Source organism: Ictidomys tridecemlineatus, chromosome 2 (genome assembly GCF_052094955.1).
Source record: "Ictidomys tridecemlineatus isolate mIctTri1 chromosome 2, mIctTri1.hap1, whole genome shotgun sequence".
Classification (NCBI taxonomy): domain Eukaryota; kingdom Metazoa; phylum Chordata; class Mammalia; order Rodentia; family Sciuridae; genus Ictidomys; species Ictidomys tridecemlineatus.
Window position 1 is genome coordinate 70,662,221 of NC_135478.1, and position 13,656 is coordinate 70,675,876.

The 13,656-nt window shown below is 47.7% G+C and overlaps 1 protein-coding gene across 16 annotated transcripts in view; it reads left to right on the forward strand.

Annotated features, from left to right (window-relative positions):
* Positions 1–13,656, forward strand: part of Arvcf (ARVCF delta catenin family member) — a 58,512-nt gene that overhangs the window by 10,084 nt on the left and 34,772 nt on the right. For 9 of the 16 annotated variants that reach the window (XM_040291043.2, XM_040291047.2, XM_040291046.2 and 6 more), the window contains exon 2: positions 3,946–3,999. The exons of 2 other annotated variants lie outside the window; for them this stretch is intronic. Coding sequence is in view for 1 of the 14 variants with exons in the window: in XM_078038736.1 (XP_077894862.1) it covers positions 4,190–4,273 (84 nt within the window). In the remaining 13 variants the exon portion in view is untranslated. Of the gene's footprint in view, positions 1–3,945; positions 4,000–4,157; positions 4,274–8,136; positions 8,209–13,656 lie in introns of all 16 variants that reach the window. 5 more of the 16 variants (XM_078038733.1, XM_078038736.1, XM_078038734.1 and 2 more) reach the window with 3 other exon arrangements.

Genomic DNA, 13,656 nt, shown 5'->3' on the forward strand with positions numbered 1-13,656 from the left:
CTTAAACTCTGTTCTGCTCCCACCACCTGTCACAATTAGACTGCTTGATTTCCTATGTTAGATCTGACACCCCCTCTAGAGGTGGCCCTTCAAATCTCTTCCAAGTCCCAGAGGCCCTTTGCATTTCTCAACCTCTCTCATGAGAATGGGGCTGCAGCTCTGTGCTTCACAAGGACTCAGGCTGAGTTATTTCACACCAAGAGGCCTAGGGGGCACAAGGCCATCCTGGAGTGAGAGCAGAAGTAATGAGATACCCTGCAAGGAGGAGCCAGGAGCTATGCCAAGGATACCAGGCATGTCTGGCCAGCCCCCGCATCTGTCATATTCTCTAACACAGGGGGAGGGGGCAGAGTTTCAGTTGGAGTCAAGGCCCACTCTGCCAGGAATGGAGGATGGAGGAGTCCCTGAGGCAGCACTGCAAGAGACCAGGTGGGCCACAAGAAAGTCTGGAGACTTCCAGACAGTAACTCTTGTTGAGAGACAATTTATGTGTTTTACAACAGGCTTTCATTAAGGTCAGGATGAGGTTTTAGGCCACTCTGTAAGAACCCCAGAATTAGGAAGATAGAGGGTCAGAGATCCCTTTGTGGACGTTCTAGCTAAGGAGCTCACCTATCAGCCTGTTTCAGGTTGAGAAGATATTTTCAGAATTAGCAGACATACACACACACACACACACACACACACACACACACACACACACACGTGTCTTCCTTTCTCCACTGAGTCATTCACTGGCCCTTTTCACTGCTTCTGCCCAGTGAGGGGCTGCTGACCTCTTGCAAAGCAACTAGGGGCCAGCCATGGCCACCAGAGGGCAGCTGGGACCATGGTCATGGCAGACAAGACCATCTTCACTCAGTCTCCTTCTAAGGGCTAGAACCTTTCCTGAGGTGCCCACCTGGGAGGCCAAAGCTCTGCTTCCTCTGGGCTACTTGTCAAGAATGTGGATCTGGAAAAGAGATCATGGGGCAAGCCCCTTGGTGCCCCTTACACTTGGATGTAGACTCCAGGGCCAAATGGTGGGAACAGTGAAAAATGGAGCCCGGTTCTTGCATGGCCCTGAAAGGCCTCTTTCAGACATGCACCCCGGCCACTTTCCCAAGCCTGGTCCTGTCACCACAGCAGGGTACAGGCATGGGTTATGTCCTCATGATGTTCTCAGGGTGGTAGCTGCCTAAAGGAACACATTGGTTTTGCTATGGTGGACACCATTGTCATTGGGAAACATGAATCTCCCCTGTTCAGTGGTGGCCAAGGTGTGGTCCATAAATATGCCCACCTTGGTTTCTGGAAGAACATATCCCCAGCTACTTGTATTCAGTTCCACCTCTGCTCACAGAGCAGGTTTGGAGGAGATCTGTCTAGGGCTATAGCCTACCAAGTTCACACTGCAGCCATATAAAGCAAGTTCTCAGACCTATCTGATCTCACTGGGCCGTGGGCCCCAAGCCGCGTGCCTAGCATGCCCAATCTAGATCCTGTCCCCACTGTGGACTCAGCTTGTGACCATAGGAACTGCTTCATGCAGTTCATATTCTTAGGACTTGTAGCTCATGGTCTGGTTGCATGACTGGTCCTTGCGGCCTGGGCTGGGCTCATGCCCTAGTCTGTGTCTTCTGTTTGGGCCACAGATACTACATCAGAGCTGTAGACCTTCCCAGGACTGGAGATGGTTCTGTGGGGAGTGGGCAGGGCCTGGTAGTACCCCAGGGCTTGGCTGTGACTAGGAAGTTTGGTGGGGAGTCCCAGCATGGAGTGGTCATGGTAAGGATAGGACCAGGCCAACCTATTTGGATGAACCATCTGACAAGGTTGGTGGCTCTCCTAGCTACAAGATTCCTATTTCTGAGTCCTTGACCAGATGGATAACCCCTGAGCCTATAGACTAGCCTCAAGGAGTGTTGAAAGGTCTTCTCAAATGGGTATCTCCTACCCCCTTGTCACAATTCTCATCATTAGATCTACATATCTCTGTTCTGTCACTTCTTAAATCACTTCCTCCATCCATCTACTGCCCCAGGGCTTCCAGCAGACTGGCTACAATCATTCTGCCTTGACCTCACCTGTATGAAGCCACTATGACAAGGACACTCTTAAGACCAAGACACATTCCTTCTGGCTACCACTATTCTGCCTCCACAGTCCCTTCTTCTTCCCCACCACTGCTCCCACCACCACCTCTGAGACACCTTGCAAGGCAGGAGCCCCATTCTTCCTGAGGACGTGCCATCCCCAGCTGGGTAGAAATTATGGGGAACTCTGGAGACAGGAAGATCTGAGCTCAGATGTTGGTCCAATCACTTTCTGTCCTGGACCTGGTTTCATCATCTATAAAATGAGGTGTTAGCTCTACTCAGGGCACCTAGAAGGAATCAGTGAGATGTTGGCAGACAGCCTGCATTGCACAAAACAGCGACACATGGCAAGTCCCGAGGAGAGACTGTAAGATATCAAGGTTGATGATAAATTCACACAGTTCTTTGTGGGACAAAATTGTTGTGAATATTTAAACTAAAAGCAAATGTGTCCCAGAGATGTCATATTGAGAGGAAGGATTCCTGAGCCTCAGACCTCAGGATAGGAATAGCATTTTTATCTACTTGGGTGGAGGATATTAGGGGCTAGCCCTAAACCATGCCTACCTGCTGCTTCCAGATAAGTCCTTCCAGGCTGGTCTATACACAGATGCACACTAATTGTGCACATGAGCATGCACCAGCTTAGAGCCCCAGTTTGTTCCTGCCTCTGACTTCCAGGTCCTAATCCCCTAACCCCTAATGTTCCTGCCCTGACCCATGGCCTGTTCCCACTCCTACACAAAGTTCTTCCCCATGATGAAGGGGCTGTTGGCATGCCCAAATAGATCACATCCACACAGGTTGGGTAGAAACTCAGAACAATCTGGAAAATACCATAGAGCAGAGGCAAAAGAACTCCCAGCATTATCAGCTTTCTCCTCAGACATGGCTTCCCAATACCCTCCACTCAGGTAGAAGAAAGTGCTTCCCAACCAAGGCCATCCCTCCCTGCCTATCTATGCCATTCTGGTTCTAATTTTTACAACATGGGTGCTTTGGCAGTCTCCAGATGTGGATATAATTAGAGGGAATATGTCCCCAGGCTATTGGCTGATTCAGGAAGTGCGTGGTTCCAGGACTGTGAGCTGTGGCCTATGTGAGGGACAGGTGCCACCTTGTCCCCATCTTGGCTCCATACAATGTGGTCACCCAAGAGCCAGGTCCCAGGTTGCACTTGAACATAGCTCTGGGATCAGTAGCCTACTTGCCACTGGTATCTTATGGACTGGGGAGCTGCTGCCTATTTGGGAGAACAAAAGATCTGGGCTGGCCTCTGGAAGCATCAGGAGAGGCAGATACTATTCCATAGTACAGGAGTGGACTCTAGGGTAGAAGGATCAGGGCCATGTTGGTGGAGGGATTGTGAACACCTGAGTAGGCCACCAGAACTGTGGTCCTAACCGTCTCTTGTGCGGGACTTCTCTCTTTATGCTTCTTATCAGGATAAAATGAGCCCAGCCTTCTGGAAGGGGAAAAGAGGTCACTATCAGTGCACACCTCTGAACTCTCAACAATGTTAGAAATGCAAGAGGGGCTGGAAATATAGCTGAGTGGTAGAGTGCCTACCTAGTATACATGAGGCCCTGGGTTTGATCCCCAGTGCTACAAAGGGAAAAGAAGGAAAGGAAGGAAGGGTGGAAGGAAGGAAAGAGAAGTTGACTTGATATAAACTAGGTGCCAGCAACATTAGGACAAGAAAGTGCACACAAGTGTGTGGTTATGAGTCAGGAGCACTGCAGGATGACCTTAGGGTTCAGAATAACATCATTCTGATTTGGAGTAATCTGGACCATTACATCTTAATCCTGAAGGAATTCACTCTAGCCGGGGTAGCGTTAAACAGTGCCCTCTGGTTTCTCTGCAGGAGCCAGAGTCCACAGGATGGGCATTAGGACATGCTGATCTCCTGTAGAGACAGGTAAGTGGCCTGGGGTTGGCCTGAGCATATCTGTTTCCCACACAGGACAGCATAGTCTTGCTGAACCTGGCAGGTGTGGTCAATAGAGAATGGATGGGCACTGTCATCCATCTTGGTCGTCTTTACCTTGGTTGAGCTTTATAACCTTTTGTATAAAGGCTGGATATGGCAACCCCTGCTGGATTTCCTAATGGTCCCAATGTGGGCAGCAGCCACCAGTTTGATGTCTGACTTGAGGACAACGCTCTGGTGGACCCAGCCTACCAGATTGATGGTAAGTATTGATTAGGACATTAGCTGGTTCTGATCCCCATCCAGTTTGGCTTGGACACCAGCCATTGCAATCTGGGTGTCAGCACAGCTGGCCCAGCCTTGTGTTCATCTCAGAGTAGCTCCTAGGAGATTGGAGCACCTGGCTGGTCATAGCTGTTGGGCCTCAAGGCCAGCTTCCACAGACTTTGTCTGAAAGAGGCAAATAATGAATATTGCAGTTTTTCAGGTTTGTGATCTCTGTCACAGCCACATTACTCTGCCATTGTAGAGCAAGAACAACTGTAGACAATTCTAGCAATGATCCATCCTTCCTTCTTTCCTTCCTTCCTTCCTTCCTTCCTTCCTTCCTTCCTTCCTTCCTTCCTTCCTTCTTTTTGTTTTTTGGTTTTCAAACCAGGGATTGAACCCAGGGGTACTGAACCACTCACCAACACTTCTAGCCCTAGCAAATGATATCCTGCTCTGAGCACAGCTGGGGGGTTATATGTGCTGGCCCCTGCCAGTGGTGTGATCTGTGTTTTGAGTTCATCTGTTAATTATAGCTCACTGAGATGTTGTACTGGGAAGATACAACAGATTGGAAGGCCAAGTGATAATTATGTCCCCCTATACCCTTTTGAATAGAAGGGACTCCCTGATGGCACCTGACACCCTGTCAAGAATACTGCTGTGATGGTTGCTGTTGGGCAGAATAGGTGATTGGTTACAAAAAGTATTCCTAGTTACTCTTGTTCCTCCAGTACAGATGCCCAGTTCCCAGCCAGCTATCTGTCCATTTCCCTACCTAGTGAGTGCTGTCTTGGGAGGCTCAACTAATGACAGCCCTGTGGATTCTTAGTGACACTTATCACCCAGTGTGGAAGCCTTGCCCACTGGTACTGTGCTTGGGAGAAGATGGTAGCAGCAGACCCAGGAATCCCTAGGTCTTTGGGTGCCTGAGTGTTCTGTACAAAGGAATGTAGGGGAAGGGAGAGAGAGAGGTCTGGTTTCTCATTCCTTGTTCCCAAGGACCTTGTGTGTGGGAAGTTGCTGACCAGGCCAGCCCAGGTCAGCCTGGGAAGAGCTAAATCTGTTGCTGACTCCTGTGTGGGAAGACCAGTATCTGGCCAAGTGTTTCAGTGCTCAGGTCATTGACCCATACAGGGAATTCTGGGAAGAAGAGGCTCAGGCTGTGTCCAGGGCTTACTGGGCCGGAGTGTCCAGGACTTGGGACATAACATTGCTTGTGACAGAAGGTAACAGTGTCTGGAGACAACAGCGTGAGGAGAGAGTGGCTCCCATCCCCCTTAACTTCTTAGGGAGGCCAGGTCAGATGTCATCTCTAATAACGAAGTCTATGAGGGCGTGGGAGCTAAACACATCCAAGGCTACCTGGCCCTTATCACCTGATTTTCCTGCCATTGCTCACTCCTTTCCTGTCCCTCTGTCTCTTTTCCTGCTTCCAATTCCTGGTCTTCTCCTCATATCTATTGCTCTGTTTCTTTCTCTCTTTCTCCCCCTCTTTTTCTTTTTTCTCCTTGCCTCTACTCTGACCATGGAGTTCTGTGATTGATTATTCATGTCCGACCTAGGCATTAGATGAATGGGTGATGGCATTTGTAGTAGACCACATTTCACAGACTAGCAAGTAGAAGCCAGGCCCATACTTTTTGGTTCCCTGTTCTGCTGGGCCCCAGGATATAGTTTTGCCCATAACCAGGAAGGAGATAGGAGGGAGACATCAAAGCTAAGTTGAGATAGGGACTGATATAAACACACATGTGTGTCTTACATTCGGCTTTGATAACATCTCCCACTCCCTGAGCCCGATGCCCAACATTGGGCATGGCAACCCCACCAGGCCCAGCCCTGCCCTTGAGAAGCTCCCAGTCTGGCTGAGAAGATGGATATCAAACAGGGAAACAGTGGCTAACTGTGGGATTGTGAGATGGTGAATGGCAGGGGCTTCCTGGGGATGGAGAGCTGGAGGGCCATGTGATGGGTTGGCATATGCTGATGCCAGGCCTAGGTGACAAGGGCTGGTGGGGGCCAGCCCTGGTATTCCCTCTCAGAAACAGGCACCCAGCCCAGCCTGTCCCTGTGCTGGGTTTCCCCTGGGGTCTTGATGAGTTTCTTAGCTCTTAATATGAGCCTTTCTATAGTAAAGATATTAATTATTTGCTCATCTCCCTGCCTGCTGAATATTTTTCTCAGCTTTTTAATTTTTTTTAATATTTATTTATTTTTTTAGTTTTTGGCGGACACAACATCTTTGTATGTGGTGCTGAGGATCGAACCCAGGCCGCACGCATGCCAGGCAAGTGCGCTACCGCTTGAGCCACATCCCCAGCACCTAATTTTTGTTTTTGACAGTTTTTGATGTTCAGAAATTTTTCATACTTTGTAGCAAAATGTTGGATTTTTTCCCTTTCTTTAGTTGTTCCATCACTCTGTGTATAGTCCTCCTCAGCATGTAGCCAGATAAATACATGTTTGTCTTCTCTTCTAGTAGATGTTTCTACTTTAGTTCTTAACACTTAGCATTTAATCCATCTAGAATTTTTTTTTACATAAACATCAGGTGAGAGTTTAGTTTAGTTTTTCCTGTTGCATATGAACCATTTATTGCCTAATATCTTGCCTAATGTCACTAGAAGTTGGAAATGTTTTGATGTCCTTATGTCCTCAGGTTTGCTATCACTGGTGACAGGCAGGCAGTCCCTAGTTACAGACAGTCCCTTCACTCAGCTTTGATAATAGCTCCCACTCCCTGAGCTCCATGCCCAACATTGGCCATCGTGGCCACATCAGGCCCAGGTTTGCTTGTTACTTTTTAACTAAAAGACCAAGTAAGGGAGACTCCATGCCATCAGTCTTTATTCTCAATGTTTTGGTTGTTCTGCGTGTTTCTTTGAATGTGTGTTGAACTACTGCAAGCTCCCCTCCCTGAGATCTCTATGGGACTCCCTTGAAACTCATGCTGCTTAAGCAGGCTGACCCTCCTTGCATAGGTTGTGGTATACTTGGGGCCCATTGACCAAGAGCAGGGGACTTGGTCCCTGTTGTGATAGGAACCTCCCTAGAAGCCCGGAATGTAACCTGGACCTCTTTGTAGGTGTCTAGCCTTTAGATACCACATTCTGGCTACTGTTAGGGTCATTGCAGGAACCCCAGGGTCCCCAATCCCTGAGCCATCCCTGAGGAGCTTGAGCCTCCTGATATCAGCTTATATGACCTATCACCTGGGGGCACCCCTTGACCAAGCAGCTTTGTCATGCTGGGAGTGGGGTGGGTGTTAAGCCAGTTGGCCTCATCTTCAGTGATCACCAACTTTGGCATCTTCATGATTCAAGGTAGAGGCATTTCCCTCACTCATGTTCTATATGCGTCTCAGCCACAAGGGCTGGTGGACAATTCAGTTGATCTGGCTGCCACATAAGAACCTTGCCTGCATGACTGGAGAGCCTAGTATAGGCTAGCCAGGTACTTCACCTTGCCATCCCTTTCTCAGTATGATTTGTGACTAGTTGTATGGCCTATGCTGTAAGAATGGCAAGGCTTATAGTGTCCAGGCCATCAGATGAAGTGGCCTAGCTGTGTTCTCTGCCTGAGGGCTCTCCTGGGCAGTCTTCATATGCTGCCACCAGATGGCTATTTTGGTGTCCACAACCCCCACTCCCCCCCCCCTGCGCCGTGTTTATAGGCCCCCAGCCTCATTGTTGTCTTCTCCAGAGCTTCCTTTACTCCTTGTGCCCTTCCCTTGGACCTCATACAGTCATTCTGACTATAGTCACCTTCTAGCTGTTCCCTGCCGGGATTGTCCTAGGGGATCTGCTCATGAATGCCTCTGGACTCAGGCTGAGTGAAGTGCCTTCCTTCTCTCAGGCTTGGGTACCCTTTGTCCTGGCCTGACCCTCAGCTGCGGAGGCCCAGCAGTCATCAGTTCAGCTCTGTGTGGTAAGAACGCTCCTGTGGAATGCCCCTTAGCAGCTCAGACTTGGGGATTCTGATTCCTAATTTTTTTTTTTTAGTGGGTGGGGGGGCAGAACTGACCTGATCTTGACACTTTGCAGCTCTGAGTTGGCTAATACATCTTTAGTTAAACTTTTTATGTTCAAAATACTTTCACTGTCCTTCAAATTCGTGTTAGGCCATTCCAGAGTCTGAAAGTACTTGCTTCCCTCTGCATTTTGTGAGATAATGAGTCTGCAGAGATGGCTCCCTGCTGTGTCTTCCTTGGGGCTGTCCTTTGTGCCCTGGGGGGGGAGGTGCTACATGCCCTCAGGGCTCATCCCAGCTGGTCAGGATCTTGGCCACAGTCCCTAAAGGGGCTTGAGTATACAGATGGGAAAACTGATACCTGGACCACTGAGGAATCTAGAATTATGTAGGCAGAGGAATCTCAGGCCCAGGCAAGGCCCAGCCTTCACAAAGCAGGTCTTCCCTCTCAAATGATCCACCTCCTACACCAAGCCCTGATCTTGTGATGCCAAGATGTGCCTTCTATTATCCACATCTAGGTGGGCCAGGCTCTCCTGGGTGTGCCCAAGAGACAAAGAGGCTAGCTGACAAGAGACCAAGTGTCTGAGGTGCCAGCATCCCTCTTTTTGCCTTTAATTTTTAATAGTAGATCTGTATGTGCTGGAAAATGTAGAAAACACAGAAAAGTAAGGAAAAGACATACTTGTATATCTCCACACCCCAGCACTGCCTGTCCTTTACCATATGGTTTTTATTTTCATTTTATTTTGTACTGGTAGGAATCAAACTCAGGGTCTTATGTGTGATAGAACAGTTACTTTACCATTGAGCCACACTCTGCCTTGTGGTTTTTTTGTTGTTTTGTTGGTTGGTTGATTGGTTGGTTGGTTGATTAGTACTGGAGATCGAAGCTAGGGTGCTTAACCACTGAGCAACATCCCCCAGCCATTTTGATTTTTTAAATTTTGAGGTGGGGGTCTCATTAAGTTGCTTAGAGCCTCATTGTATTGCTGAGACTGGCTTCAAACTAACAATCCTCTTGCCTCAGCCTCTCAAGTCACTGGGATTACCAGTGTGCACTACCACTGCCATGCGGTGTTTAAGTATGATGTGGGTTGGGTTCCTAGTTCCCTAGTGTCCCCTCATTGGCATTTCCTATTGCTAAAGTCTAGATGAGTGGCAAATATGAGTGGGAAGGGGATAGGTTTCCCTCTCTCTACCCACGTGCCCCATGGTATTGGGCCTGCCTCTCCTTAACACTCCTGACTTGTTCCCCCTTGTCCCTTGCATTTTCCCCAAAGGGCTTGTGAAATTTGTCCTTTATCCCATCATGGACATTCAAAATGTTGCCATTTCTTCTTCATCGTTAGGGATGCTGCAATAAACATCTTATGCCCCAAGCCACTTTTATGTATTTGAACAACTTGAACTTGAACCTTGAGGTCCTGGCAAGGCAGGCAATGTGTCTGCTGTGGTCAGTGCCTTGGCAGGGAGGATCACATACCAGTGAAGCCTAGGAGCATAGCCTGTGACTAATGCCAGCCCTTCTCACAAGAAACATCCAGGTCCATCTCTGCAAATAGAGCCTATTCTAGGACATGCAGAGAAGATGAGTCTTTCTGGGAAAACAATCTAGAGAACCATACTGCCAGCTAGGAACCCTCTCTCCACCCACTGCTCCTCACCTATAAAATGGGAGCCTAAATCCCCTGGCAGGCATGTATGAGGTGACAGCACTTCTAGTACTACATCAAGATACCCAGGCTGCCCTGGACCTGAAACTGATCCCTACTGATTGTGTCAGACACCACACAGTAGGTCTTGAGGAACCGAGGCCATTTTGGGTCTGGGCCTGGTCGCAGTCCTGGTCTTGGTCCCCATCCTGGTCCTTATAGAGCCTGCCTCAAAGACCGCACAGGGTAGGTCTTTAGGAACCTAAACTATCCTGGGTCTGGGACTGGTCCCCACAGAACTTACCGTAGGCACAGTGCTGAGTAGGTGCTGGGGCCTTCCTCTCTGTTTATGACTCTACCACCTGATATCCTAGTCATGGACCCTTCCTCACCCCCAGCACAGACCCCTTGAAGAGTCAGAGGTCTGGTAGTGCATCCCTGCATATGACCACCTCCCAGGTGAGTCATTGATGGACCCTGGCAGTCAGGGTAGCGGCCTTAGAGCTAAGTCTACTGTATATATATCTAGAGGCCCCTCAGCTCCTCTCATCCCCTTGTAGAGGCCTATGTTAGGGTAGGGGCTGTAGGATTCTGCTCAGGGGGTTAGCTGTACCCCTCAAAACATGCCATGAGCTCTTCAGTCCATTCACCATTAGTAAGAGTGGGGTGCTGGAAATTGCCCAGACATCTGACAGGGTGAGGGGGAAGCAAGAGTGGGGACAGGGTGGGATGCAGTAAAGGAAAGGGTAGAGGAATATAGAGGATGGAGGGAAGCAGGGGGAAATGAGGGGACAGGGAGATGTGCGATATGGGGGGAGACGAGAGTGCCAGAGGAGGTAGATAGGGATGCAGAGGAAGGAAGTAAGCAGATGATTGGAGGACCAGGCCCCTTGTGCAGAGACAGGAAGAAGGAAGATGCTAAGTACTCTGGGCCAAATACTGTGCCTTCTGAGAACAGGGATTGCTGGGGAGGGGACTTTGCTGAACGCACTGGGAGATGGCAGCCCCTTAGCCATGGAATTTCTGGGGACCCTCCCCCCCAGCCAGTATAGACTATAAGCTTCACCTGGTCCTTCCAACCTGGAGAAGATGGGGGTGGGGATCATTGCTATTCAGGGCCCTGGAGAAGATGAACATGCCAAAACTACCTTCCTTCTGCTGGGGCTTCCATCCAGCTATCCTGACCACTGCAGCCTAAGTCCTGGCTTGGGATCAGGGCTTTGCATGAGACTAAGACCATCTTCCCTCATGGGCCTCACAGTGAGTGGGCCCTTTCCAGTCTTCATATTTCTTTGGCATTTGCCCATCATCTACAGGGAACTATTGTTTTTTTTTGTTGTTGTTTGTTTGTTTGTTTTGTTTTGTTTTGTTTAAAGAGAGAGAAAGAGAGAGGGAGAGAGAATTTTTTTTTAATATTTATTTTTTAGTTTTCGGCGGATACGGCATCTTTGTTTATATGTGGTGCTGAGGATCGAACCCCGGCCGCATGCATGCCAGTCGAGCGTGCTACCGCTTGAGCCACATCCCCAGCCCAGGAGCTATTGTTTTTAAGGAAACTAATTCACTGAGTATTTTGTGCTCAGAGTAATAATTCCAGATATTTATTTACCAAACCTATGAAAAAGGCATTGGTTAATTTTAAATTAAGCCTTGTAGTCACAGACTTATGTCTTTTCAGACCCAGGGATTTCCAGAGTAGCTAAGCATGGTGTAGAGGAGAAGGCATCTGTGATGGTAGCCCAGACAGCCTGTGCCCTGGAAGAGCCTTGGGCCATGATCCTTGGTGTTCATTGTGTAATATGGCAGTCTTCTTGTTCCTGGTAACTTGGCTTCAGCATACTCAGAGCCTCCCCATCCCTGTTGATGGGGATGACCTCCCAGAGCCAACACTGGTAAGATGAGGACAGCAGGCTTGAGCAGGGATGGGTAGGAGTGAAGGAAGGATGGCTTTCCCTTTGGTGGGGTCTGCTTCTGCTGGAGCCATGGAAGTTCCTGCATTGGACATGTTTCTTTTGCCCACTCTTTCAGCAAATATTTAATTGATCTTCCCTCTTAATACCATCTTGAGCTTCTCATTGCCTTCTGTATAAAAACGGTGCAAGTTCCTATGAGACTGCCATCTCACTTTTTATCTAAGTCTCAGCCATCTTAATTAACTCTGCTGACTGCCTATCAGTTCCTTGTCTCAGCAGTTGTTCCCCTTCCCCATCTTTCTAAATGTGGAGATCCCAAGGCATCGCCTTCTGAGCCTGCTGCAGCCCAAAGCAGTCTTTCTCCTGACATTTCTGGAGTTTTCTGCAAAAATCTGTGTCAATCCAGGGAACAAACTCCGATTCTTGAACACAGGAACTGCACTGCTTTGCTGGCCTGGGCACTGTTCTCTGACTTTTCCCTGCTTCCTCAGTGCAGCAGAAACAAATTGAGCACCTGCTATGTGCCAAATACTGTGCCAACTGGTGCCTAGTTCTGGCCTGAAATTCCATAGAGGCCAAGGTGGCCTTGTTTCCCCCACCCAGACCACCCTTCCAGATGGTGGTCAAGGAAAATTGATTTTTTTTTTTTTTTTTTTTTGTGTGTGTGTGTGTGGTGCTGGGGATTGAACCCAGGAGTGCTTTAGCACAGAGCTACATTCCCCAGCCTTTTTAAAATTTTTTGAGACAGGGTCTCAGTAAGTTGCTGAGGCTGACCTTGAACTCATGATCCTTCTGCCTCAGCTTCCCAATTAGGTGGAACTTTAGGCATGCACCACCATGTGCAGCTCACAGCTGTGTTTTCTGCAGCTTCAGTTACAGAAGCTTCAGTTACAGAGCTGGTCAGCTCTGTTCTGAAAATATTAAATGGAAAGTTGCAGAAGTAAACAATTCATAAGTTTTAAATTGTACACCATTTTTTAAGTATATCTTTCACCTCACTTCTTCTCATCATGTAGGCATTGTATCAGCTCATATCATCAGAAGAAGGGTGAATATGGTACAATAAGGTATTTTGAGAGAGACCACATTCACATAAATTTTATTACAGTGAAATTGCTCAATGTTATCAGTTATTGTTATACTCCTGTGACTATTTTATGTTAAACTTTATCACTGATATATATGTACACATATGTGTGTGTGTATATGCATATATATAAACAGTAAAAAATAGGGTACTACTATCTGTGGTTTCAGGCATTCATGGGGGTTTGGAATGTATTATGCACAGATAAGGGAGGACTGTTGTATTGAAGTTTTTCTGTTTCTTCACAATTCAGTCATGGTAGATTGTGCGTTTGTAAGAATTTATCCATTTTATCTAGGCTATGTAATTTGTTAGCTCATAATTTTTTTTTTAATTTGGTACTGAGGATTGAACCTAGGGCCTTGTACAAGGCAAGCACTCTAGCAACTGAGCTATATCCCCAGCCCACATAGTTGCTTTATAATATTCTCTTACCAGTGTTTTATTTTAAAATACAAAGAAAAGACATGCCAGAACAAGAGAGTTTTTTGTTTTACTTTGTTGTTTGTTTATTTTTTGACTTGGTTGGATCTTGTTTTATATTTCTTGAATTCACACTTAATGTGTTGCAATCATCAATCCTGATTTCCCATGATAATAAAAATGCTCCCATGGTCAGTTGACAGCAACCTGTTTCAGACAACCAAAGCTGTTTTGATAAATTCAGAATCCTAGAGTCTTGCTGAAAGAATCAGTTCCTTGTCTCAGCAGTTGTTCCCTAGAAGAATGATGCCTTCATGCCCAAGCTGGG